This window comes from Paramisgurnus dabryanus, chromosome 1 (genome assembly GCF_030506205.2).
Source record: "Paramisgurnus dabryanus chromosome 1, PD_genome_1.1, whole genome shotgun sequence".
Classification (NCBI taxonomy): Eukaryota; Metazoa; Chordata; class Actinopteri; order Cypriniformes; family Cobitidae; genus Paramisgurnus; species Paramisgurnus dabryanus.
Genome location: NC_133337.1, coordinates 60,664,257 through 60,692,229, shown reverse-complemented (window position 1 = coordinate 60,692,229; position 27,973 = coordinate 60,664,257). Strand labels below are relative to the sequence as shown.

At 39.2% G+C, this 27,973-nt stretch overlaps 1 protein-coding gene across 3 annotated transcripts; it reads right to left on the bottom strand.

Annotated features, from left to right (window-relative positions):
- Nucleotides 1-8: 8 nt before the first annotated feature.
- Nucleotides 9-27,967, bottom strand: scn4aa (sodium channel, voltage-gated, type IV, alpha, a). Of its 3 annotated transcripts, XM_065242704.2 has the most exons (25): nt 27,688-27,967; nt 27,470-27,588; nt 27,137-27,226; nt 26,904-27,032; nt 26,560-26,651; nt 25,540-25,797; nt 25,239-25,302; nt 25,024-25,165; nt 24,751-24,951; nt 20,800-20,955; nt 20,355-20,463; nt 19,713-19,951; nt 17,343-17,516; nt 16,833-17,189; nt 8,126-8,494; nt 7,842-7,965; nt 7,596-7,750; nt 7,337-7,510; nt 7,109-7,231; nt 6,172-6,450; nt 5,426-5,479; nt 5,109-5,246; nt 4,905-5,009; nt 4,544-4,814; nt 9-1,986 (listed from the first exon to the last, which is right to left on the bottom strand). In XM_065242704.2, the coding sequence occupies exons 1-25, from the start codon at nt 27,937-27,939 to the stop codon at nt 689-691; spliced, it is 5,472 nt and encodes a 1,823-aa protein (XP_065098776.1). In that variant the 5' UTR covers nt 27,940-27,967; the 3' UTR covers nt 9-688. The 3 variants fall into 3 exon arrangements, with proteins under 3 accessions (XP_065098776.1, XP_065098777.1, XP_065098778.1); XM_065242705.2 differs by lacking the exons at nt 26,560-26,651; nt 26,904-27,032; nt 27,137-27,226; nt 27,470-27,588; nt 27,688-27,967 and having other exon boundaries at nt 25,524-25,620; XM_065242706.2 differs by lacking the exons at nt 20,355-20,463; nt 20,800-20,955; nt 24,751-24,951; ... (6 more) ...; nt 27,470-27,588; nt 27,688-27,967 and adding an exon at nt 20,222-20,250.
- Nucleotides 27,968-27,973: the final 6 nt, after the last annotated feature.

Here is a 27,973-nt window from a genome sequence, read left to right as displayed (position 1 = left end):
TTAGTCACATTGTACTGCTATTATTTTGAACAAGACTGTATATGATGGACATATGTATCTCAGATGGCTTAAGGGTAAATCATGGGGTAATTTTCATTTTTGGCTGATCTATCCCTTTAATGGAGAAAGTCTAAAATACTTACAGGCTGAAGCAAAACAGACTGATGTCTTTTCCTAACAAGTGAACAAAGAGATTAGCAATAAAAAGTATGATAAAGCTGTAAAATGAGAATCTGTGCATTAAAAAGAGCTGTAGATGTCATTATTTAATCACACAGAAGTGGCCCGCACATTTCTTGTTAACATGAATCAATATTAATCTGACAAACAGCTGTTCAGTGGGTTGTAGTTTTGTGTTAATCATTCAGGACATTTCAAATATTTTCCCCAAGAATGCTCACTGGACACATAAAGCTGAATTCAGAATGAAGTGTAGAGTTATCCTTCATTATCATTCATTCATCTTTATTATGATGTGACTAACATAAGTTCATAAGAACTCAAATGAGATCAAGAGGAATCTCCATTTGTAATTCTTACTAAAACAGGTCTTTTTAAAAGTTTATGAAAAGAAACTTAATCCCAGTGAATAGCATTCCAGTGCTGTCCTGTTGTTACACATAATCCTTCAGTTATAAACGGCTCACATTACATGTAAGAGTGATTATTATAGTCGTCTGTCCAGCAGTTACACAACTGACTCTTTAATGTTAAGCTTTTCTGAAGCACGTACAGATGTGGGCACAGAGCGGAGGACGGCCTCACTCGTGAGCTCCACCGGCACTACGAGTTGTCCCTGAGGTCGAGGGTAAGTCGCTGTAGACCCGTGTTGTACGACCGAGGTCGTTCTGGGCAGCCGCTCGGCATCAGCTGGCATCGGTCTAACGCGCAGTTCGAGAGCCATGGCTAGTTCAGGGTTGCTGCCGTACAGGGAGCCCATTTTCCGGGCGATCAAGCCCTCGGTTTCGGGCGCTTCTTCATCTTCCTGACTCCTGATTTCGCTCTTTGACCGGTGCATGAAGCAGGCGTGACGGACGGCACGTCTGAGCAGATGTCTGCGGTATGTCTGCTGAATTATCACAGCGGCACGCTCCTCCTCTTTCCTTCTGACCGTGGTGACGATGGGCGCGAAAGAGGCGGAGGTGGGGTTGTTGGTTTTGAACTTTGTCTCGATGCTGCTCTGCATGGCGACCATCTCGATGGTATCGCCCAGAACCTCTCGGGTCACTGCCGAAAGAATATCCAGACAGTGGATTTTGTCGCCCGTCACCACGGGCAAATCCATGGCGATCAGCTTCAGGCGGTTGGGTTTTGCCACCCGTAGCGGTTCAAGCAAGGCGTCGGCAAAGTCAAACAAGTGGTCGTAATCGATGAACTGCGTCGCTTCCAAGTCGTACCTTTCCCACGTCTCGTTAAACATCTCAAAGTCGTCCTCGCACAGCAGGTCACTGCTCTCCTCCTGGGCGACATTAAAGTTCTCCAGAATGATGGCAATGTACATGTTCACCACCACCAGGAACGACATGATGATGTAACTGCTAAAGAACACAATGCCAATAGCGGGACTGCCGCAGTTACCCTTGACCTCAGTCCCGGGGTTCTCTGCGTTGGGGTCGCAGTCCGGAGGTCCGCTGTTCATAATGGGCAGCAGAAGGCCGTCCCAGCCCGCCGAGGTCGTGATCTCAAACAGGCAGATGATGCTGCTGCCGAACGTTTCAAAGTTAAAGAGGTCATCGATGCCCGCCTGCTTTTTCACGTAGGCAAAGTTAGACATTCCAAAGATGGAGAAGATGAACATAATGAGGAACAGAAGCAGTCCGATGTTAAAAAGAGCAGGCAGTGACATCATCAAGGCAAACAAAAGAGTCCTGATGCCCTTCGCCCCTCTAATGAGACGAAGCACGCGGCCGATTCGAGCCAGACGGATGACGCGAAACAGAGTGGGAGACACAAAGTACTTCTCAATGATGTCCGATAACATTAGACCTGGAACAAGAGGAGACACAGACGTTTATGAAGCACTCAGACGCTGTTAGTGTTATTTATTATTATGCAAAATTATTATGCACAAGTGCGAACAGTGTAGTTTAGCGGACCTCAAATAGTTTGACTACGAGTCCTCCTCTATAACCCCACTCCTACAGGTGATCCTGTATCTCATGTAATGTGAGACACATTTGCTTTTCAAATCTAACTAAAGCAGTTTTAACTTAGTAAGAGTTCGATAGAGCACAACCTTTAAGATCAACATCAAGTATCTTCCTTTCCACTGTTGATCTTAAGGAAATGGTGAATCAAAGAATAAACTTTAACTTGATAAATTTTTTTGGTTATATAAGACATTGGTTTTCAATCTTGTCCTAGGGGACCCACAGCTCTGCATATTTTGTATGTCTCCCTTAACTGACACACCCAGTTCTGTTCATGGATCTCTCCCTTAATGAGCTGATGATCTGAATCAGGTGTGTTAGATAAGGGAGACATGCAAAATCTGCAGGGCAGTGGGTCCCCTAGGACAAGATTGAAAACCCCTGATATAAGAGGTCATCATACTTAAATTAACATCCTGCAAGTTTCAGAACTGAAAACGTCCTTGTTACTAAAATATTAGCACCAAGCCAGGTCCTGGAATGTAAACATTTTTAAAACCACCTCCAAAGTAAAATGGCAATGGCTTTTGTAGCCTCACCCACAGGTCCATGTGTAGGGAAGTAACAAATGTGGCGGTGCCAGGTTGTGGAAGAACACCGTCACTGCAAAACCTTCCCTCAGAGCCTAACATTAGGAATGCATGGTTGAATTTTTTAAAAAAAAAGTTCCAGATCACGTGAGGGAAAAAAGTGTTTGTTTACTTAATTGTACAATTAGGGTGACCATATGTGCCATTCTTCCCGGACGCATCCCGTCCAGGATTTCGGTGCGTCTTCCGGAAGTTGTATTTGTTGACCGCATACGCCATTCAGTTAAAAACATAAGATATACAATCGTAGTTTCATTCTTACCTTAAAATGTAACGGTTGCTTTTCTGTAATAATAATAATAATCCTCTATGACGTATGCGGTCGACAAATACGACTTCCGGAAGACGAACACAAAATCCTGGACGGGATGCGTCCGGGAAGAATGGCACGTATGGTCACCCTAGTACCATGGAATCATTTGTAAAGAAGTCGATGCTTGATTTGCCGAGAGACTGTGATAAAAAAGCAATGTTGTACCATCAATATTAGATAGGACTGGCTCAGCAGCCTTATGTTAGTAAAACATTTTAGAACTATGTGACACTATTGCTTTGTTAGAGATCGCTTGATATGTCCTGATTGTGTGTAACATCCATGTCTAAACACGAATATTAGTTATAATTAATAGTTAATGTTGATTGTTATAATTAACTAAAAAAAATTGAACGATTATTAAGGTCCAACACTCAACATAATATAACTATAATATACTTTAGAAATATAAAAAGTAAGTGATAAGGAAGGACTTACCAGCTCCGATTTATATTCTGATGCACGCTTACTGTGTTGTTAACGGTAATTTAGGTAAGTTGCGTTTGAAAGGTCCAACACTCAATAAACAAAGCTTTTTTATCATATACTGTAACTGTGGTATGTTACATGTTTATAATAGCAACCTCACAAGCACATTACAAATATACAAACTTAGTGGTAAGGACTTACCAGCTGCGATTTATATTCTGAGGCGTGCTTACTGTGTTGTTTACGGTAATTTAGTCACATCGGGTTTGGAGATTTGTTGCTACTTCACCATACGCATTGTCATTTATGTGTATCATCTTTAGCACCCAGAACCTCTTTTGGATCGAACATATATGTGTTTGGCGGCTATTTTTACACATTAAGGTTTTTAAAACAAGGTAAGTTGCGTTTGAAAGGTCCAACACTCAATAAACAAAGCTTTTTTATCATATACTGTAACTGTGGTATGTTACATGTTTATAATAGCAACCTCACAAGCACATTACAAATATACAAACTTAGTGGTAAGGACTTACCAGCTGCGATTTATATTCTGAGGCGCGCTTACTGTGTTGTTTACGGTAATTTAGTCACATCGGGTTTGGAGATTTGTTGCTACTTCACCATACGCATTGTCATTTATGTGTATCATCTTTAGCACCCAGAACCTCTTTTGGATCGAACATATATGTGTTTGGCGGCTATTTTTACACATTAAGGTTTTTAAAACAATTCCCCACATGTAATCACAGGAAATTAAGCAATCCAATCATAGCAGTGGCGTTTACTTTCAAGTCTTTAATGCGGCCCATCAAAACAGAGCATTTCTCAGGGTACAAAATAGCCTATTACTTTTTGCCTTTGATGTTTTAGAATGTAAAAAACATGCATCGTAAGTATGACGTCAGACAACATTATAAAACAATATTAACAGTCGATTAATTGCCTCTTTAACAAACACAATTATGTTTCCTTTTTGTCTGCGAGGCATTTTTGGCACCAGTTGAGAACCACTGATTCGACTTTATCCAAAGCATGCCAAACTCTCATCTTACACCTACCTGCTATAGACAGAATCACAACAACAAAATCGAAGACGTTCCAGCCGTTGGTGAAAAAATACTGTCTGAGCGCCAACAGCTTGAGCGTACATTCTCCTGTAAAGACCACCACGAAGATCAGGTTGATCAGGTACAAGATGTCCTCTTTCTCTTGACTCTGGTCATCCGTCTCCACCATCATGGTCACCATATTGAGGCAGATGAGGACCATGATGAAGATATCAAAGAACTGTTGTGATATTAAGTCAAACACCAGGCCCTGGATCTTATTCTGTTGAAAACACAACACAGCTGATATGCAGCGATCCATAAACAATTCTCAAATATTAAAAGCATGAGGTGAAAGTGAAACATGTCATACTGTTGGACGAGGGATGGGTTTAGCAGGTTTCTTGTTCCCCAGCTTCTTCATGGCATTGTAGTATTTCTTCTGTTCCTCTGTCATGAAGATGTCCTTACCTCCAAAGTGCAGAAGAGAAGACAAACAGATGATATAAAATTCATCATGACAGACATAAACTCTAGAGATTTATTGGATGTTAACAGAAAAAGATCTGATGCTTATCTTGGCCTTCTGTTGATTGAAGTTATCAATAATGACACCAATGAAGAGGTTGAGGGTGAAAAATGAGCCAAAAATGATGAAGATAACAAAATAGAGGTACATGTAGAGGTTGATCTCATAGGATGGCTGCTCCTCCACCTGACACAAAACAATCAAAAACAAGCTTTATACATTAAAACCCATCGGCTTACAGGTACAGTCACATAAAAACTCCTTCAAATGTTCATCTAAAATATTTTTTCAGAATAATCTGCAACAATGACAGTTCATAATAACCACATCATCTGTCAACAGGGAAAATAAATTCAGATATGTACCTCTCTAGAATCCACTGCTGCATACATGATGTCCATCCAACCTTTAAATGTGGCCTGTGTGACAGACAGACTCTTTAAACATTATCATATTCAACACCATAGATATATACACTAGATGTCGCCTTGGGGTTCTGAGCATGCGTCAAAACCGCCGCCATCTTAGAACAGGGGTCTTGTCATAGGAAGTATCTAGGTAAAGCTGCTATCTCCGCCTGTACTTCGAATTCATGGACGATGTCGGACTTTTGTGCTGCGTGTGGATGTTAGGGCTACTAGCACTATGCATTATGGTTAGAAAAAGTAGATTATCAAAATTTTTAAACTTTAATTTTTTTCTTGACCCAATGCTAAATACATGTCTGACTGTTGAAATAAACCAAAAGAAAATGAAGAAAATTGCATTCATGACGATTTATGGTGATTTTATTTCCGTTACACCATTGCCTACAATGACGCTGATGCGGGATTCCCCTGGTTCAAGATGGCGGCTCTGTTTGACGCATTCGGTCCAATGAACTGCCGTAGCCAAGGCGACATCTAGTGTACATATCTATGATTCAACACAAGTCTAAATATTTTTATACTGATGGATGGGCATTACCTGTGGTTCCTCTGAAGCGGTTAAAGAAAATGACATAAAATGAAATTGACTGACTGTAAATAGGCTTCATGTGTAATGTGTGTCTACAGTGAACTGATCACATGTTTTACATTTATATTTCTGTATGTGGCAATTAAAAACGTACAATTTGCAGTAGAGAGAGGTAACCCATTCCCACGTTGTCATAGTTGACTTTAATGTTGACCCAGCGCGCCTCATTGGTGTACATCAGATTCATGCAATCGCTCTTGTTGTTCACAACATCCATAGGAAAGCGTTCTTCGCTGGTGGTGTTGATGCAGTGATAAAACTTTCCAGCAAACAGATTGACTCCCATGATGCTGAAGATCAGCCAAAATATCAGGCACACCAGCAGCACATTAAAAATAGATGGGATGGCACCAACGAGTGCATTCACCACAACCTGTATTAAGGAATTAACACACAATAAGAGAATAAGCATGATAAAAACTGATTCGATAAAAAATGTGTATGCATACAGCTAAACGCATCCATGTGGATGGGCTCTTACAACCAGGGTCTAACCCCATTGTGTGTGTGTGTGTGTGTGTGTGTGTGTGTGTGCGCGTGTGTACCTGGTAATTATCACGTTGTGGGGACCAATTGTCCCCACAAAGATAGGTATACCAGTGTTTTTGTGACTTTGTGGGGACATTTTGATGTCCCCATGAGGAAACAAGCTTATAAATCAAACAAGATGATGTTTCTTGAAAATCTAAGGTACAAGAAAGGTTTTTGTGATGGTTGAGGTTAGGGAATGGGGCAGGTAAGGGGAATAGAATATACAGTTTGTATGGTATAAAATGCATTACGTCTATGGAATGTCCCCACAAAACATGGAAACCAGAATGCGTGTGCGTGTGTGTGTGTGTGTGTGTGTGTGTGTGTGTGTGTGTGTGTGTGAACATGAACAGAAACATGAATAAATTTGGTGGGAATTTGTCAGTTGTCTGTATATTTATAGTGTGGTTGTAATGACCTAATGTATGAAGTGATATGAATCAGAGAGATACAAACATATCAAATCCCTCTCATCAAAACCCACATAAAGAAATACATACCCTCATTCCCTCAAATCTTGACAGGGCTCGAAGCGGACGAAGAGCTCTGAGCGTTCGGAGAGATTTGATCGCTCCCAGCTCAGAATAACCCAATAAATTGGCGGTTAAGCTCACGATCGACACCTTAAACAAAACCACAGGTGAAAAAAGCTTGAACTGTGTCTGCTGTTGACTTAAAAGAGTCACTGAAATGTTTTGTTTGGGCAAAAGTCAAAAAGGGCAACTCACATCAACAATAAGGAAGTCTAGCCAGCACCATGCATTGGTAAAGTAGGTCTTGAAACCATATGCCACCCACTTCAGTAACATCTCCAAGATGAAGATGTATGTAAAGACTTTATCAGCGAACTCCAGAACGATCTTAATGACTCGACGGCGCTCAATGTTGATGTCTTCAAAAGCCTGAATGTGATTGATAGCAAAACTTTAGTAATGCATAATATATAAAAGTCACGTGACTGGAGTGAGATGGTACTGAGATACACACCAGAGCTCCACTGCTTAGGAGGATCATGAAGATGATGAAGGTCTCGAAGTAGTCATGCTCAACAATGGTGAAGCACGTTCTCCGGAGGTTCCACCACCTTTTTCCCCATCCTTCTGTAGTGTCCACGTTCAACCACGGACATCGTCTAATGCAACCTAGGCAGAAATTAATCATAAGAAGAATCATTGAGGTCATCAGTGAGTGGCTGAAATATTAACACTGCTTATGATTGATGAATGAACGGACCTTCTGTGAAACAGGGCTGTGGCTCCTCCGGTTCCGGTTCCTCCTCTTCCTCAGGTTCAGGCTCAGGTTCTGGAGGCTGATAGTCCGCCGTACTGCACACTGACAAGTCATCATCAAGACCCACCTGAAAACAAGACAGAAATCTCATTCACACAATTTGATTCAGAAAGCTGAATCAGAAAGTAGCTTCGCTACTTGTAGTGAAGCTTCTGCCCAACACTGCTTCAAAGTAAATATATACTGTAGTTAGACAACGAAAGAGAAAGACAGAGTTGCTCATTTACCTTTCTGTCATCTTCATCAGAAGATTCCTCCTCTTCTTCATCTTCCTCCTCAACATCAGACTCACAGTGGGCAATAGGTACAGTAGATGTTAAACAGTTTGTCTGGGCATCTGTCATTGTTTCTTTCTGCAGGTGATTTATTGAGTACAGTTCTGTGTCTTTCTCCCCTTCTTCTTCTTTGACATCAGGAGGTTTCTTCCCCAAAATCTGCAGCATCTTTCTGGCAATGAAGGCTTTGAGCCAATCTAAAGCCCTGGTGATGCGAGCTATGGCAATCTGAAGATTGTTCATTTCACCATCTTCTTCAGGAGCAGACAGGTTATCTCCGCTGAATGAGCTCAACAGCAGGGCCAAGAAGAGATTTAACACCTGAATGATGGACACACAACACTTAGCACTATAACAATAAAGCACTACTGTAGATAAATAATAAATCAATAATAATCATAATTCTACAATATTCTACTGATAACATAACAGTAACCGGTTCACCATTTGTGTCATTCCATCACCTACTGGTAATTTTAATTAGTGAGGGAGGCTTGTTTAAACACATATATGTGTCATATCTTTTTGACGCGTTACGTAAGGTCACGCTGGCGCATCACACGGCTAGTGCAAAACAAGAAGTTGAGGTTTAAATGTACAACTTTTAAATGTTTTAATGATTTAAATGTTTTTTTTTTCTTGCCAAAAATGACAACTGTTTTGCTAAATAAGACCCTTATGCCTCGTTTGGGATCATTTATGGTGCTCTTCCATCGCATAGTACCCCACGATTTGGGTCAGTTGGGGTCAGCTCACTTCACTTTGGCTTGGTTAGCTTTTTCATCGAGTTTAGTAACACTTCGGAGTGGGAGGGATTATAGGCGTGTCGTTATATTTGTGCTGCCTACTAGTGAGAGCATCTGTGAACAATCCCATACAATTATATATTTCTCAGTCCGCCACAAAATTAAAATTGACCACCACAAATAGATGTTTAAACATCGCGTTTATCACTACCTCTGTCTCACATGACAGTTTTTATACAAACACCTGTGGCGTCAGTTGACGCGCTCCGCTGAGACTCATTTAAGTTGCATTAAGCATATATGTGAATGTGCGCATCACAAACTGCAAGTCTGGAAAAAAATTGGTATGCTGTTCTAAACCTGTGGATGTTTTTTATCACTAAAAGGGAACTTATAGCAGAGCGCAGATGACAACGTGGGCTCGAGCACTAATAAGGTAAAGCTAATCTTTTACATTATAGTCAGACGCTGGTAGTGACGATTCTCTTAGACCAATCGGTGATCTACAGTGTTTTCGCGTCACGTTTTGGTATCAGCTAAGGTCGCTTGGAACCCCTACCAATGTGGTACTAAATTGGGTATTGGGTACTACGTACTGCACCCAGTGGAAAATCTCACAAAAGTAAGATGACCCAGACCAAACTGTGGGGTACTATGCAATGGAAAAGCGCCATAAGAGTCCTTGGAAGCTGCTTTGAAATGGCACTTTTTTACTGCATTGAAACTGTAAACTGTTGAGGTCCAATAAAGTCTATTAAATTGAGAAAAATCATGGAATGTTTTCTTAAAAAATTAATTTCTTCATGACTGAACAGATAGCGGTAACTGGCAGCCGGTTCTGAAAGCAGGTGATGACACTTTTTAATCAACGAGATGTGCGCAAACGTGTGCAATTTATCGTGCAGCCCTATTTAAAATGTGTTTACTTACGGGTGGATTTGAGGTTGGACCCAACAAAGTAAGGACTGCAACATCTTTGAGGAGCAGATTTTTGGAGAAACCTGCATTGAACTGCCACATTGAAGCAGTCACTTGTGAAATGTTTAGAACAGATGGCTAAGGTCGAACTAATTGTTGAGGAATTTCTGAATAAATGAACATTAGCCATTGTTCTCGTATATTAATGTTTTTCAGAAGCCTGTGCAATGATTTAGTTTCCTGACATCCATCGATTGAACAGCATTTTCTCACATGGTGTGATATTTAGGGGTTTGTTTGGGGGTGATGGCGGTGGACAGTGCTCAGGGTGGAGACTGAAGGGGGCAACTGTGTATTCGTTTGTGTATATCACGATTTTACGGAAGTACAAACAAACCAGGCTGTGTGCATTTGACTGTTAAATGACCGTTTTATATATATAAATATGTGCAAGTGTGTCAAGTTCCTTCTAGTTTTTATTTATGCTCCAGGACCAGACCTTGGTTTATATGTAGAAATGTTTTGATTTATAATAGAGTTCCCCTGGGACCCCAAACACTGATAAGGGGTTAATCAAAGCGCATCATTGACCCCCAGGTATGAATTTTCTTGCATGTCAGGGAGTGGGAACAACTCCCAAACTGATTTTAACCCCCTGCGCGTCTAACAACCTCTCTAGTGCAAGGAAATGTCAGAGCTGCACATATAACAAAAGCAGGTGCGAGGAGGAGTCTGAGCTGCATGCAAGCTCTCTCATGCGAGGAAAAGCATGCAATGGACATTGGTGTTGCAAGTGCAGGTTATCCGTGAATATTAAAGTGAAACTATAATAATAATAATAATAATAATAATAATTTAAAACTATAATTGGCAAACATGTCTCCTATCATCATGAAGGCTCGCTATAGTCCATATGTTTGACTATCATCGCATCGTCTATTGGCACAAACCTAATGTGCTATTATGATGCTCAAATATGCGTTTTAACTGATAACATGATTGGCCACAGGGGGACTTTAAAAATGTTTTGTGTTTTTGCAAAGAATTTAATATAAGGCTGTTTAATGACAATGACACGTGTTTGTATATGTATGCGCAAAATGTCAGCATTTGGAAGATCAACCAACATGAGTAATAAAAGCTCATCTTTGTCACACAAATATTTGGTTTCCCTTCTATAGATAGGCAGTATCAGGTTTATGTAGCCCTGTCATAACGCAGCATTAATAAATATAATGTTGTCTAGAGGACTGCTGCTATCTTTAGTTTCTAAGAGCACTAAACTACTCATGCTGTAACTCTCTATCAACAACATATAACTGTGCTTAAATGGCAAATTTTAATAAGACCACTGTTGAGAGGTGTTAACATTAAGCAATACAGAGAAAATCTGCTACGAGTGCATTAATTTCTCAGGTTACGTGGACACCCGTTGACCAAAACAAAAAAACATATTCACAACTTCATTTTGTCTCATTATTAACCCTCTCCATTACAGTATCTGTCATTCCCAATCTGATGTAATATAACCAGAGCAGCTGGCCTCAGATCAGTCTTATAGAAGAGAAACACACAGATATGGGGCAGAAGCAGCAGGTGCTGTGATCTTCAAACAGCATATCAGATCTTCATACACACTAAATGAGGCCACAGATATTTGGTTTCCTGTGCTATAATCTCAGTTGGGCAGCTCGTGTCTGTCATTTATCATCTGAGACTTCTGCTGATTTGCTTCAGACACCAAAGTAACGGCCACATGTGTTTATCACACTCAAGTAAATAGATATAAGATATAATGCAGAAGACAATTGTTTTTATATTTACATAAACAACACTAGGGTGGATAAAGAGCCGGCTTGCCTTATCAAAAAATAAATGTAGTCTGCATCTAATATCGTTTCATAAACATAATTTATGTGTTTCATGTAGTCTGGGTTGCATGGCACAATTATGTGAGTGAATATAAATAGCACTGCGTTTAAAGCCTTTGACAAGTCTGATTATTCTGCACAATGAAATTCTTAACCGAATGAGAAGAAGATAAATGATAAGAAGCTGTCAGAGATCAGAGTACTTCAGCTGTTCATGCTTGTTTCATGTGTGCACGCAGGCTGGATCAGAACCACCGTTTGCTGTCAATAATCATCTGATGTAAATACAGTAGACGGCAGCATGATAAATGTGCTTCACAATGAGGTTTGTCTTGAAGACAAGCACAGAAAGAGTTTGTTAACCTTAATGATTACCTATTGCTTCTCTGAACCCAGGTCTTAACCCTTAAATTAGGGATGCACCAAAAGCACTTTTTCCATTAGCAGCCCGATTTGAATACCAGACTTCAAGGTATAAAACCTATGCAATCCGATACTACTGCATTATATATATATATAAATAAACAATTGAAAAGAGAAGAAAAAACATATAGGGTAAATAAACACATACCTGACGATATAAAACTAGAATAATACATAAATACTGAAGAAAAAAATAATTCAGAAATATTGATAGGCAACTTGTTCACTTTGTTATTACTGCAAACACACATCAAGTGCAAACACTTTACATCAAAGGCAATATGCACGAATGAGTAGTGCTACAGTCTCTCTCCCCTCCACTCTCATTCTTTTGCTCTCGGTGTAAAAAGACGTTTTAGAAATAGCAATGGAGGCTTTAGAGGAGATGCATAAAAAAACTACTTACAATAGCATTCAAACAATGGGTCTCATTCACTAAGCATGCGTTCGGACGTTTTAACTAACAAATCATGAATCAACAAAAACATTTATACAAAAATGTATTTTAAATGTATGCAATAACATCAGAACAAGTTAGACCACATGTACGCAATAATCATGACCAAGGAAAAAGAACCCTATAATATATATCCGTGTTATTTTAAAGGTGTAGCGGAGGATTTTCTCGAATTTCACTTTTTTTAAAAATGAAATTGTGCAACACTCCTGATTGACAACTATTGGAGGACCAATAGTCTTGATGATCCCCCCAGAAAAAAAAAAATCCTCCGCAATACCTTTAAATATTTTTCCTTGTTAATGATTATTGTGTACGTGTGGCCTAAGTTGTTCTTACGATTTTGCATACATTTAAAATAAATTTAATTATGAACATTTTAGTTGAATCATGATTTGTTAGTTAAAATGTCTGTACACACATTTTATGAACAAATTTGTACGTACGCATGCTTTGCGAATGGGACCCGATGTCTTGGTGTAGTAACTAAATAATTGATTCGGGTCCGTTGAATCATTTGTAAATAATGCACACCCGCAGTGTAACCACTAACGTTGTGCATCATTTTCGAACAATTCAACGTACTTGTACTTTATATATAGAAATAAAGTATATAAAATGCAGTTTTAATTGTCAAATCTCCATAATTTTGCGATAGATTATCGACACTATACCAGCTTGTTTCTAACGCATATCATTATGGATGTATAGGTTTATTATGATGAGCCCTGTTTTTAGCCACAGCTGCATGAGCTTTGATACTCAAAACAGACGCACATGCACAAAAGATGACAACATTTACCTGTGATTGGCTTAATTTTAATTCAATTAACTCTACCAAATAAACTAAAGAACATGAGCGGGAATGGTGGTGGTGGTGAGTTGAAAGAGTGCAGGGGACAGAATCATCTTTATTTTAGACATGCCACCCACATCCCCACATGTCCCCCACGTCCCCCGTGTATTCTACACCTATGCTTTTAATAGCTTGACAGTATCAACCATGGGTAACGGACAGTATTGAATTTGGATTGGTCCCAATACCCAATCCAGCAAAAAGTTCTGGATCGGCCCCCGAAACTTTCTGAATATCCAGCAAATTGATCAAATTTCAATCCAGCAAATTGATTGAGTATCCATTTACTCACGTTACTGTAATTGAGTCGTTTTTGTGTACTTCTACTTTTTGAAGAAGTTTTTATAATCTGTTATACCATGGTCTGTTTAAATACTCGATTCTGATTGGCTGGAAGGTGTGGATTAAAACCGTTTAAAGCACAAGTAGTTCCAATCAGTTTGATTAAAGTTAAAAATTTATCCGCTACTATAAACATTGGTAACCATAGTAACACAGTTACAGAGGGGCGAGAGAGAGACAGAGAGAGCGAGAGAGCGTCTCTCTTTACAGTGAGTCTCTCTCTCGTCCTTCTCTTTCAGTTCTCTGTCTATCTCTTTTAAAACATCGCTTCGAAATTTCCAACTGTTTGATTTTTGTTTTCATTTAATTTAATCCATTTCAATAAATGTAATGTGTCCTTATATAGTAATCGTGGTTAGAGACGTCGGTTTTATTTCACACTTTACATAATTGATTTAAATAAATGATTAGTTCAAATAAAGATTGCCTTGTCACTGTCAGTGTTGGCTGTCATTCATAAATTATTTTAATAAATCAATTAAAGAATCATTAAGTTAGCTATATGCTTAAGCAACGAGAGGATAGACTTTAAAGAAGGACGCACACAGCCACAGGTAACTTGCGCACGCATCTCTCTCTCTCTCTCTCTCTCTCTCTCTCTCTCTCTCTCTCTCTCTCTCTCTAAATAATGAATTAAATAAATATGATAATTAATTTAAATAAAAGCAATACAATGGCACTACTTTTTTTAAGGCTGACGGAGTGCGAACCTTAACTTAAGAAGATGACCGTCATTTTTACCTGTCTGTTAAAAATTACACTTCAAGCATTAATTACAGCTTTAACTTGGCAAATAAGGTATAAGCTGGATAATCCATGGCTAGCCATGCATTAAAGGGTTTCTACGCGTCGGGTGGTTCTTCGCCTCTACGTCGTGCATTAAAACACTTTAATGCATGGTTAGCCGTGGATTATCCCTTACCAATTTTTACTTTTACTTATGCATGTTTTGTTAAAAGTATCATGCTTCGCTACAACTTAAATCATATCTGTTACTAAGTAAAAAATATATAAAAAATAATGCAAGGTATAAAAGGTGCGCCACAGATACTGATTGATTGATGGGCGGAGAAACGCACTAAACTCACAAAAAGAACCATGGACAAGACATTAAGAAACCCCTGGCCATATTTAGGCAACAACTTTGACTACAAGTGCAAGAAAGGCAAAAGCTTTATTATGCAATGTTAGCTGTGCATGCCCAAGGTGACTGGACTTCCATCTTAAAATCTTGACATTAAATCTGCACAAGCATGTTCAGGCAAGTTAATGATACTCAGGGTTTAAATTGGGCGTGGGCTGAGCTCGCTATACTCATCGCCAGTGTGCCCACTGGTGCGTGTGCACTGACGCGAAGCGAGTGTTCATTCCTATGGAAGGTAGGTTTCACATTCGTGAATACAATGCATGTGTGACAAAAACAGAATTGATGGGCGAGTTTTTACCGCTCATTTGCACAACGCGTTAATTGTTTTTTACACCATACGCATTATCTTTCGAGGTCTACACAGCTTTTTGTGAAGTCGAGCACAACTTTAGAATGTCCAGTACAGTAACTTTACTGTACTTAAGTTAAATATCTTTAAAGTAATGGTACTTTTACTTGAGTAGAATATTTCATTACTCTTTTCACCTCCACGAGTATCGGATCAGTGCATCCCTACCTTAAACAGTCCTTTCAAGAGTGTCCAAAGAATACAGACCAGAATTTTCCTCACTCCGATGGTCTTACAAAAAATGTATTATAAAGGTTTAAACATAGACTGGTGTCTGGCATGTGACAATGTTCTCACCTACCGTATATTAACACCTGATTTAGATGTTGGATATTTGCAGAGCTCTGCTGCTAACAGTTGTGCATGTCAACAACAGACTTCAGCTGTGCTAAACAACTTGACTTGTCATGCAATAGCTTCAGATCACTAAAGCTTAACAATAACATTTATACAGATTAACAGCTTAGCAGTGACAACAGATGGCCATTATAATAAAATGCAGTAGCATACAGCCAGGGCCGTCCGGTCTCACAGGTGTTACGCCTACACATGAGTCCACAACTTAGTACAAGTTAGTACTTGTATTACAGTTAACTAATGGACGCAGAAGCAACTACTACTTGTTTAACATAAAAATCCCAGATACGGTCCGAGCTGCCCAACACCGTTTGTGGAAATGTCACTGTTTAAGCCTTTTTTAAAAGAAAACCCCGACCCGAGACAAACATGTGAAAATTATACCACAGACCGCACTCGGCAGCCCCACACGCAACCCATTTATTTTAATTTGTTATCTGGCAACAACACCAAGGTAACCCCTAAAATGTGCATTCAGAATTAATTGGCAAGCCTGGCTCAATGAAAATGAACCTACTGCTAGCCACACAATATCACAGGCGCTCTTGGCAAACAGAGGAGGGGTTGGTAAAGGACTCAATGCACCCACGTGATATAGTTCGGCCCTTCTCGGGTCAATACCCGAAAAAACATTCATTTTAAATTACCCAAGACCAGATGCCACTAATATTATACCCAACCCGTGTCCGAGGCACACGTGAAACTTTTAGACATAAACCCGCTTAAGTCTCAGGTCGGACCTCTGGTTTTTGGATCTAAGTGTACCTGTGAAGAACTCTAGTTTAAGCATCCTTTATAAACATGCCTAGGGCCTTCTCTGTGAAACTAGGGGAATGTGTATCAATTTACATGTCTTCATTATAAAGCTTCTTGCAGTGCATACATTTTGATCTGTGTGTGTGTGTTTGTTGGGATCAAACCTTCACACCCTCATGCTGAGCTACAGGACTTAAATCTAAGCTTTTATTTCCACATTCATGGTTTCTGCTGAACTGTGTCTGATGTGTCACGCACCATTCCAATGTTTCATCTGGTTTTTGGAATGCAATATAAAAGACAACAAGGATGAATCACGAAGCAATTATGTGCACAACATTTTGTGGTCAATACCAAACAAGACACCCTTGCAAGAGCGAGGACTTTAGAAGGGTTACAGTCTCACAGTGTGTGTAAACAATCTCCACTTCACTTACCACCAGGTTACCAATGACCATGACCATCATGAAGACCACCAAACACATCCCGGCTCCAGCGACCTCCATGCAGTCCCACATGGTCTCAATCCACTCTCCACACAGGATTCGGAAGACAATGAGAAACGAGTGGAAGAAGTCGGTCATGTGCCAGCGAGGCAGTACGCAGTCCTCAGAGATCTTACACACGCACTCCTTGTAGCTCTTGCCAAACAGCTGCATGCCCACCACGGCGAAAATAAAGACGATGATGGCCAGGACGAGAGTCAAGTTCCCCAGAGCACCCACCGAGTTACCGATGATCTTGATCAGCATGTTAAGGGTGGGCCAAGATTTAGCCAGCTTGAAGACACGCAGCTACTTTCAGCATGTCCGACAAACACAAATATGACCGGAAACACAAAACAACCTCCATTTAAACAAAGTCCAAAGTTCACTCAGAGAAAGTTAAACAAGTTTACAAATATGCTAAAGATTATACAGAAGTAAGCTGTTGAGATTCGAGCTTACCAAACGAAAGGACCGGAGAACAGAGAGACCCTGAACATTGGCCAGTCCTAACTCCACCAGACTGAGCGTGACGATGATGCTGTCAAAAATGTTCCAGCCCACCTGAAAGTAATAGTAAGGGTCCAGTGCAATAAGCTTGAGGACCATTTCTGCCGTGAAGATTCCTGTAAATATCTGTAGATTAAAGGAGGTAAATGAGATCAAACCTGCACAGATTCAACTCCTGTACTGGATTCATGATGGTAAACTGAGCTCATCATTTCATGCTTTCTTTCTCCTGATGTTATGTACGGTGCTATGTGTCAATATCACAACTCTAGCTTGGTCTGACCGTATGTGAAGTAGGGTTGCAAAGTAGCGGAACGTTTTCCGGTAAATAATCTGGGGAATTTTGGAAATATTCCAAATTGGAAACTTAATGGAAATTTATGGGAATTCTTTGGAAATTCAGGGACATTTATATAAAGTATATCATATACAAACATAAATAAAAATTTTGTTTGGTCATAAGTAGACATGCATGCAAATTTAAAAAAATTACTTCTTGACTGATTTAAATGTAAGTGAGTCAAACAAAAGCATAATAAACATTACTTTAGTTATTATAATAGTGTTACATTTAGACGTAGTCCACACAAGCATGGGTATTTTTATAACCAGAGTTTTCCCTCCTGCGTTCAAAAAAAAAATCCAGTCCACACATGCTTGGTTTAAAAGAAATCTTTGCCTACATGAAAACACAAAAACACGCTATAACACGCTGTCAAGAGCATGCCCCACCAGCAGGCGGTGATATAACCCTAACCCACGTTGGCCATCAGAAGCCTTAATCAGAAGCAAACACCCCGGCTTTACGGTTTACAAGACAACACTGCTACCGCCGTTTCTAAAATTTTCACCCTGGCAGGGGTTTTCAAAAATTTTTTGGTTTCAGTGACCTGATACTGCGTTTCTGTGTGGCAGAACGGCCAAACAGTGTAAAAAAAGTCACGGTTACAAAAATACCTTAGATTCTGATTTATTGGTTAGCTAGCTACTGTATAAACACATTTGGGATTTTTGTTTGAAAAACTGTTAAAGTGTGGTTCTGTGCTAAGCCCCCCCCCCCCGGAGTAGTGCCAGAAAATAGTCCCCTTAGTATCTTTCAATGGCAGGGGACTATTTTCGGGCAATGTGTAATATCACTACGCCTCCTGCAGCCACATTAGCAAAATCACTGATTATTATGCCAGTTTAAGAGTATAGTTCCTAACCATATCTGCCTAGAAAATCGCAACTTAAAATTTTCTGTTGGTCTTAGTACACGATGTAACTACAGAAGAAACTAAGGGGAAAATATTGAAACTATTTGGTTATTTTTTTAGCACGATGCTAATGGTCTAATCAGATTCAATGGATTGTGCTAAGCTATGCTACAAGTGGTAGCACCAGACCCAGAGATCGTCTGAATGGATTCCAAAACGGTAAGAATCAAATGTTTAACTCTAGGGGAGCTGGAAAATGAGCACATTTTCGACAAAGTGGAATGTCCTTTTAATTGATATATGGAGGATTTTTTCTGTTTCAGGGGGAGTAAGTGTGTGTGGGGGTCATTTTTAGACACTTTAGACATATAATATATAATGTTGCTGCACACTAGCTTACACACAGCACAATGAAGTTTAAAAACACATAAATGTAATTTATGTTACATGCAAAGATGGAAGTTTTGTCATTATTTTGTGCGCAGGAGTCAAGAAATGATCTGTGCATGTTTTGGAAGAATGCAAGTGCATGCAGGGGGTGTGGCCTCAATGACCCTTTAGTAAGCAGTGTGTTGTATGCATGTGACTGAGGAATGTGCAGGGTAGAAATTTGAGTACAATTGCATTAAATCTTGATGTTTTAAACAAAATTATGCTGCAAGTTTTTTTATAACATTTAAGTTCCCTGTTATATGAAATGTGTTAAAATGCCCAGTTTATTCCCATTAATTATCATATATTCCTGTTAATTACCATATATTCCCATTAGTTCCCATGGAAAGTTTCCAGCCTTAAAATTCCCAGATTTTTGCAACCCTAATGTGAAGTGTTGCTTAAGCTGTAATTTATGAATCTAATGGATTACTCAGATTAGCTAAAAGCAGCATGTATGTTTCACTCCATACTGACTTATGGTGGTAAGAGATGCTTTGATGCTGGTTAAGTGAAGCCATGCTGATGGACCGGGGGAAACATGCTGGGTAAGCCCATGTAAAAGCCCTGCAGAGATGCAAGCATATCTCAGCGTACCACACTGAACACCAGAATCCAAAACACAACATATACTGGTGATGCTGCTCTTATCAACAGAGTAAATCCTCCAGAAGTGTATGGGTGAAACACTAACCAAGTTGCCCACTGACAGAACGTGTTCGAAATCCTCACTCATTGGGTAGTGCTCCATGGCCATGAAAAGCGTGTTGAGCACAATGCAGATGGTGATACCTAGATCGGCAAACGGGTCCATCACTATAAAATGGACCCACTTTTTAAAGATGAGCCATGGAGGGCAGCAGTCCCATTTAAGGAAAATGTCAGCAAACTTATACCAGCCAGGAGGACAAGGCCTCTGAGCATCTTCTATATCTGTGGAGACCAAAAGAAAGAGAGAGATGAATAAACACACACACACACACACACACACACACACACACACACACACACACACACACACACACACACACACATAAATAACTTGACCACACTTTATCAGTGCTAATTATCCATTGCACATCTTTAGACAGTCTTTATTTAATGCCAAGTTGTTAGTAAACTGTTAGTAAATCTGGCCCATAATGTAATATATGTTATTAAAGGACATATTTATATTTAAGTTTGTGTTATATTAAACTGTACCTGTCAAAATGATTTGCAGCCATGTGTTATTAGTTTCAGGCAGTTGTTATCTAGGAATAACAAGTCTGCAAATGTCATGACTGACCAATCAGAATCAAGCATTCCAATGAGCCGTGTAATAACGAGACCGTACCTTCCATGTTCCCCGTGAGTACACTGACAGCACTGGTTGCTCTTTTAGAGAGTTTCCACTGATCTTCATCCTGTATACTCACAGACCTGTGCTCATCTTCAGCCGATATCTAAAAAATAATGACGGAGATCAGAAAACAGCACTAGAATGAAAACTGAAGCTCCTTTTACACAGCTGAAGCGTAATAAACATCATGAAACTGGACATGTATGTTGCAGATGAAGGGTCCAAACGTCTGAAACCACACAAGCTCAGAAGCTTTCTTGTTTCCATTGAGTCACATAAGCTGCTGTTTGAACTATGCTCACATCAGACTGTAAAACACAGATCATCAGCTGATGTCATTGAAATCAAAAAGTAATGCATGTTTTTATTAGTTACAGTCCAGTATAAACGAGACTATGTGTTTTTAGACTGTTTAAGCACATTGATTTCAAGTTATCACCTCTCTGTCAGGATGGACACTGTTGACTTGAGGAATTATTTTGCCATTGCAGTCCTTTATGATGACGTCAGCACCTCGAAGACTCTGTAGTGAACCTGTCCTGTTTGAACCTCGACTTCGTGTCGTCTGGCTGGCCAAAGATGTTTTACTGCCTGCCTGTAATTTGTGACAGAGATAAATCTGTATCAGTGTAATATTTTCAACTTACTGTCTGCCATGCATAACAGAAAGTTTTTGAGTTTACACATTTGGCAGACTTAAAGTGCATTTACTGTTATACATCTGTGACCCATGCTGGCAAATTATATCGGAATGAACTAATTTTCAAAAATGAGTTATTTATATTTTGTAGGGCTATCAATAGATTAAAATATTTAATCTAGATTAATCACATGATTTCATGAGTTAACTCCCGATTAATCGCAAATTAATTACACATTTTTATCTGTTCTAAATTTACCTAAATGTAACACTTTTCAAGTTTTTAATGCTCTAAGCAGCATGTATTTGGTCAATATATATGCTATATGCAAATGTATGTTTACAACAGCCTGTTTACATTTTCAACAGAACCATCAACTATAGTTTTATATATGATTTTTCCTTTAGAAGACCTTGTTCTTTCTCCATTTCTGTTTGCTGCTGATCATTTGTGACCTGTGCTGGCAAATTGAGTTGGGATGAGCACATTTTTTAAAATTTGTCATTTATATTTTAACATTCTCTATTAAAAAATTAAAAACAATTGGAACAATTACATGTAGCATGACTGAACTACACCTGTTTACGCTGAGCAAAAACAATATCAATATATGTTAAATATATGTTTTTCTTTTATTGTTTCATTTTGACTTTGAGACAGACCGCTTTAAGATACTGCAGGCTAATGCAAGGGTTTAATATAATGTTACACAACAGATACTTTTTACTCAACAGTTAATCCAAACATTCACTTCAGATATAACAGATTATAGGTCATACCTGCGTGAATTCTTGTCAAAACAGATATTTTAAAAACTGTAATTTTGTGTAGATGTCTATATCGGGGTCGCGTACTCGCGCGTTTGTATGCGCTTCAGACGTCTGCGTCAGACATCGCTTTTGAGTCTTGTCACTCTTAATAACTCTTTTAACATCAAACAGGTCCCGAACTTTATCTCTCTTAATAATTATTTTAACATCAAGCAAGTCCTGCAGTCTGTTTTCTATCATTTCTGAATGCTTTAAAAACGAAACCAAAAAGTGAAAGAAGACGCATCCTTGCTTTAGATTATGGATTTGGGACGGTACACCTCTCAGGAAACGTGCAGATAAAGATCATTTTAGATATTTAATGACCATTACAGCATTGGATTCGCTAGACGAGAGCTTAATGTTCCTATTTTAATGAAAACCTCCGACTCATCTAGACAGCCGACACACCATGACTATTTAGAGCATTGAGATCGCTAGATGAGGGTTTAACTAGTCAATTAAGAGCAAACGCTTCCCTGCCAATGACGTTTTTTCAGCAATCCGTATTTCCACTATTATCCACCAGGTGGTGCTCTTCCCAACTTGTAAAACCCAGAAGTATTTCCTTAAAGTGCGTGTTGCAGGTTAACCACCACTGTCGATTAATGGCTACATAAATCACTCAAGATATGTGTATAATTTTTAAAATGTCTCAAAAATGGTCTTAAAGACCACTTTTTTTACGTTTTTGGTATTAACGGTTATTTTAACGAAATTCTGGGATGACGTCACGTTGGGGAGAAGTGGAGAAAGACTCAGCCAGAGCCATAGAGATAGATGAGACATTTATTGCTGTTTAATACTTACGTATATAATTTGGAAATCATATATACATCGTAGGAAATATATAATGTGTTATACTGCAAAGTTACCATGCTAATTATTATTTATGATATATGTGGAGATAAATAAAACTTCGCAAATCTGCTGATTTGATCCATTCATGTCCTGACCACCAGGCTAGAGATTTTTAAACATCCTTAATCCACACTTACTAGTCTATCAAATAATATCTCAAATATATTGTTTTGTGAAATAAAAGGATGCTTTGTTATATTGTTTATGTGATTATAACGAATCACACGATCATTTTATACGCAGCAGCAGTCAGCAGCACACTCGGATCCGACCGCATACATACTGTAATAAACAGGCGTTCGGCGGCTTTTTACATCACGACAGACTATGCCATTTGAGGAGGAACCGCTCATTGATCACCGTATTTTTATAAATCCTGTACATGTTTGGACCTGCCGAACAGGTTGAGCACTTTCATATACTTTGTTGAGCAGAGAGGCTGCACTTTGACCAGCGGGCTGCGGGAACCGGCGCACATCACGCCGCCAGACGGTGTTGTTAACTCGAAACGTATAACTATTATCAGATCGACCCACCGGGAAAGTCCCGACTCTCTCGATTGCAATTCCGCTACTGGCTGTAAGAAAGTGAGTGCGTTTGGGTCGCTGGTCCCCGCGAACAGATGTGACGTGCTTCACTCACCTTCCAGGATTAGAGACATGCTGCCAAAACCGTTTGTGCTGAAGATCGCATAAAAGTTACACCCACTTCAGGCAGGATCATGGACCCCCTCAAGCCAGCATACACGAGTATGTTAATTGTTTGTTTACTTTCTACACGAAGATAATATGCTAACGTTATGCTATCTGGCTGTCTGCCTATCTCTCTGTACTAGCCTATCCATCTGTCTGTCTGTCTATCTATCTGTCTATCTGTCTGTCTGTCTGTCTGTCTGTCTGTCTGTCTGTCTGTCTGTCTGTCTATCTATCTATCTATCTATCTATCTATCTATCTATCTATCTATCTATCTATGTAAATAATCTGCGCTATCAGAACTGTACTTTACTCGTCTTTCTATAGTCATTCTCAATGCTCTCAAGGCTGCTTTGGTAAATTCTCTCCCCAGCGTGACGTCATACAGTGCGTTGTGGGGGAAAGGAGAATCATTGCAAACCGCTGTACTTTTTCATACTTTTTCGGGTTTTGTGATACTCAACAACATAAAATACAATGGATAACAGTTTAAATGTTTATTATTAACAAGCAAATTGCACAAATTCGTTGAAAAATTTTACCTGCAAAACGCCCTTTAAGGCAAACAGTTCAAACTCTGTGTATGTTTTGAGGATCACTCTGCATCTGATCTCTATCAAAAGTCTTTCACAAAAATGAAATTATCTCAGCTTTATTTTCAATATTTGGCATTTTTGAAGAGCCTACCCATATTTGAGAGGTGATAAAAGAGACAAAATAAAGGTAGGATGAAATGTTTTTTTTTAAGCAGAGGGTCTGTTCTTTCATTTGATACATTATATGTGTATTAAAAAAAATCTGGAAAGCATTAAACTTTTTTGAAAATCAACTTAAAAAAAAATAAAACCGCTGGCACGGAAAGAGTTAATGTACTTATTTTTATGAAAACCACAATTTCAACCAAAATTGACATTTATACTTTCTTTTGCCTCTAGGTCTAGCATTCCGACTCATTTTGCCAGCACAGATCATAAATTATCATTGTGTCTTTTCAGTATGTGTGTATTATCCTTGCAATGCTCTATTATTTCCTGTCTGCCATTATTGGACAAAATGATTAATCCAGGTGTGTCTGATTATTGTTGTTGTGACGACTGAGGTCAGGCACACCTGGATTAATCAGTTTGTTTGTGACTACTGGCACACCTGGATTAATCAGTTTGTCCCATAATGGCAGACAGGAAACAAGGATTCAGGAAGTAGTGCAGCTGGGCATAAAGCCTATTGAGCCACAGGTATGTGTGAAATTACTTTAGAATCTGAGCAAATATGGGAGGAAATAATTTCTTTGCTTTTGTTTTTGCTGTCCCAAGTGATCATCCACATATAAACAGATTTAAACAGGAAGCAAGTGTCAGTGTCAGGGTTATTTTAACATCACCTGACCTCTTGCTCTTGGTTCCTGAGCTGCTCCAGCAACCTCTGAAACTTCTCTTCTTTCTCACGAGCTTCAGTAATCGTGGCTTCGTTCTGCTCATCGTAAGCCATGGCGACAACAGCCAAGATCAGATTGATGAGGTAGAAAGAGCCCAGGAAGATGACCACAACAAAGAAGATCATGTAGGCCTTTCCAGCAGCACGAAGAGTCTGAGCAGGAGAAAGTGAATTCACTTAAACTATGAAACTGATAACAAGACATGAAAGGATGAGATCACTGACCAGCTGAAAGAGATTCTCCCAATAGTCCTGGGTCATGAGTCTAAAGAGAGCCAGAAATGCCCAGCCGAAGTTGTCGTAGCTGGTGTAGCCGTAGTTTGGGTTCCTGCCGGCCTTCATACACGTGTATCCTTCTGGACACTTCCTATTACCACAACATTCACCTTTAACTTTCTGTCATTTATGAATCACAGTATTAACATTTCTGATAAACTTACCCAGAGTCAGAGCTGTTACCACACAATAAAGCATCTAAACTTCCATCTAGAAAGTATTGGTTACCTGCAAAAAGTAACACAAACCAATAAAAGGTCACAACGTACAGTCCAATATATAAATACTTCTATTGATTTTCTCTGGAGACACTTCAGTAATACAACCATACAAAACAGTGCCAATATCAATCTTCTAATATCATCAGAATATCTTATCATCATTCATATCATTTCATGCAACAATGAAACACCATGCATGTTATGTAAAGATGGAAAATGTTTAATAACCTTGACCTGACTTCACCTTCATTGTTTATGTAAGCGTTAAAATCTAAAGTCTCATTGTGGTTGAGGCTGGTGTCATTGGTCATGGTAAAGTTGTAGACATCATTAAAGACGGTGCTGTTGGCGATCGGCCAGCGAATGCACTTTTGTCGTAGATTGCCCATGAACAACTGCAGCCCGATGAGTGCGAAAACGGCCAACGCAAAGACGGTGAGAATCATCACGTTCACCATCTTCTTCACAGACTGGATCAGAGCCCCCACGATGGTTTTTAAACCTGAGACGAGACAATGAGACTTTTTAAGTCATTGACAAATATTTAAGGAATTTTCATATTGTACATTAATTTTTGTATTGTATGGATTTAAACTGACAGGAAAATATATCTGGGCACTTACTCCACACTTTACAAACTATGAATGTCTTGCAAAACAAAATATTAAACCAAGTTGCCATTATTTGAAAGAAAGATAGCAAACGTGAACTTAAAACAAAACATCCCCCCCCAAAAAAAACTCACCCTCATGTTGTTTTAAACATATCATCTTCTTATACTGGGAAACTGCGTAAATATCAGATTGGGTTTTTATCTAAACTAATACAATACTTTTAAAACTTTTAAAACACTTTCTTACTATCACTCCGGAATCTCTTTAGAGGTGTTCTGTTATTGAATCAGATATTAAATAAGACTAATAATCAGTTTATTAACATTATCAGCACCTGTCTCATATCAACTGGCATTCTGCTCTCATCTCTTTCTCAGATAATCATCACACATGCATGCACACACACACATGCACTATAAAAAAAATTGTCCTAAATAGCTAAAACTAAACCTCGTAATCATAGGGGAAGCATTTTTAACTATTTATAACAAGTTTTAACAAATATGGCTTACTAAAGACATTACTTGCGTGCATTTTGAGGCAAAAGAAAGGTAACTGATGTTTTTAAGATAGAGTCTTTAGTCTAGGACTAGTCTAATCCCAGTCCGGGAAAACCGCCCCATTAGGTATTACACAGTACTATTACATACCAGGAATAACAGTGATGGTTTTGAGAGCTCGAAGCACACGAAAGGTTCTCAGTGCTGATACATTACCAAGATCTACAAACTCTGTGATGTACCTGGAAACACAGACAAACCAAAACATCATAACATATACCATTCGAAAATATTCATTTACATTTGTAAATATAACAGGCGTCTTATTCCAAATAAAGTTTTTATATGTGCTAATTATGATTCATCAAGCACTGTGGGTGGAGTTAGCTGTCAATCATTGAAAATACATCTGAATGACTCTACATATGACCAAACAGACATTTCCATCAGAAATCAAATAAAAGTTATTTTTGACAAACATGAGGAGTACTCACGCCATGCTGATGACCATGAAATCGAGCCAGTTCCACGGGTCACGGAGGAATGTAAAAGGTCCAATGCAAAAACCTCGCGACACAACTTTGATGGATGCTTCAAAGGTGTAGATACCAGTAAAGACATATCTACAACAACATATCACTTTTCATCAATATCTCTGACTTCCTTTTCCAGGACAAGGTAATTTCTGATGTAAATGTATATTAAAATGAGAGTAAAGCACTCTTACTCCACAGTTTTACTCCAGGCTGGAGGATTACTCATGGTCATGAAGACACAGTTGGACAGGATGGTGATCATAATGAACATACTGAAAACTCTAAAGTCATGTCAAGGTTAATACAGCATATATCTCATTACTCTTTAACAATTCAGTTTGATTGTGACTATCATCAATATATGAAGAACTCAAAAGCCTCTAAACGCCAAAAATGAAATCGCCATGTTATATACTGTACGTTCCTCAAATACCTTCGCTTCAAATCCGTTTATTTTCAACTGGAAAATATATAAGCCTTAATCATAATAACGATTGTCATGCTGGCATCATGAGGAAGGATATGAATGTATGAGAATTTTGATGGCTCCTCTTCTGACGGGATTAAATGGACTGATAAAGTAAAGTGCTGGTTCAGCAGAAAACCTGAAGATTGTGTTTCCTTTGCTTATGACAATAAACGTCTGTAGAGGATAAGATAAATGCAGGGGTTATACATCATGATAAAAGGTTTATACACACTCACACAGCACTTCAATAACATGTGTGAGATAGAGACTGACTTTCTGTGCATTGTAGAAAGGGTCAATGTCCTCCAAAGGGGTGTTGAGGAACTCGTCTGGTGGGTCACCATAAATCATGGGGAGGTTCTTCCCTGCCTCCAGGTCACTGGTGGGCACCTGTGGTTCCTCCTCATCTCCATCTACTTCTTCCCTGCCACTCTTCTCCTGGATGAGCCTTTCGATCTCTGCCAGCGACTCCGGTGTGAAGCGACGGAACGCGCTGACTCCTGTGCGAGGGAGCAGGTTTGCCATCTTGGCATCGCGAGGAGACACCACCTCACGGGGA

Bases quoted from the DNA above. Each gene is read 5' to 3' on its own strand.
- scn4aa (XM_065242704.2), bottom strand. From the start codon at position 27,939: ATGGCAAACCTGCTCCCTCGCACAGGAGTCAGCGCGTTCCGTCGCTTC. The intron at 19,952-20,354 runs GTACGGTCTCGT...TGGTCTCCACAG, and splicing joins ACTCACGGGGAACATGGAAG to ATATAGAAGATGCTCAGAGG. The intron at 7,966-8,125 runs GTAAATGAGCAA...TCTTGTTTTCAG, and splicing joins CTGATGAAGATGACAGAAAG to GTGGGTCTTGATGATGACTT.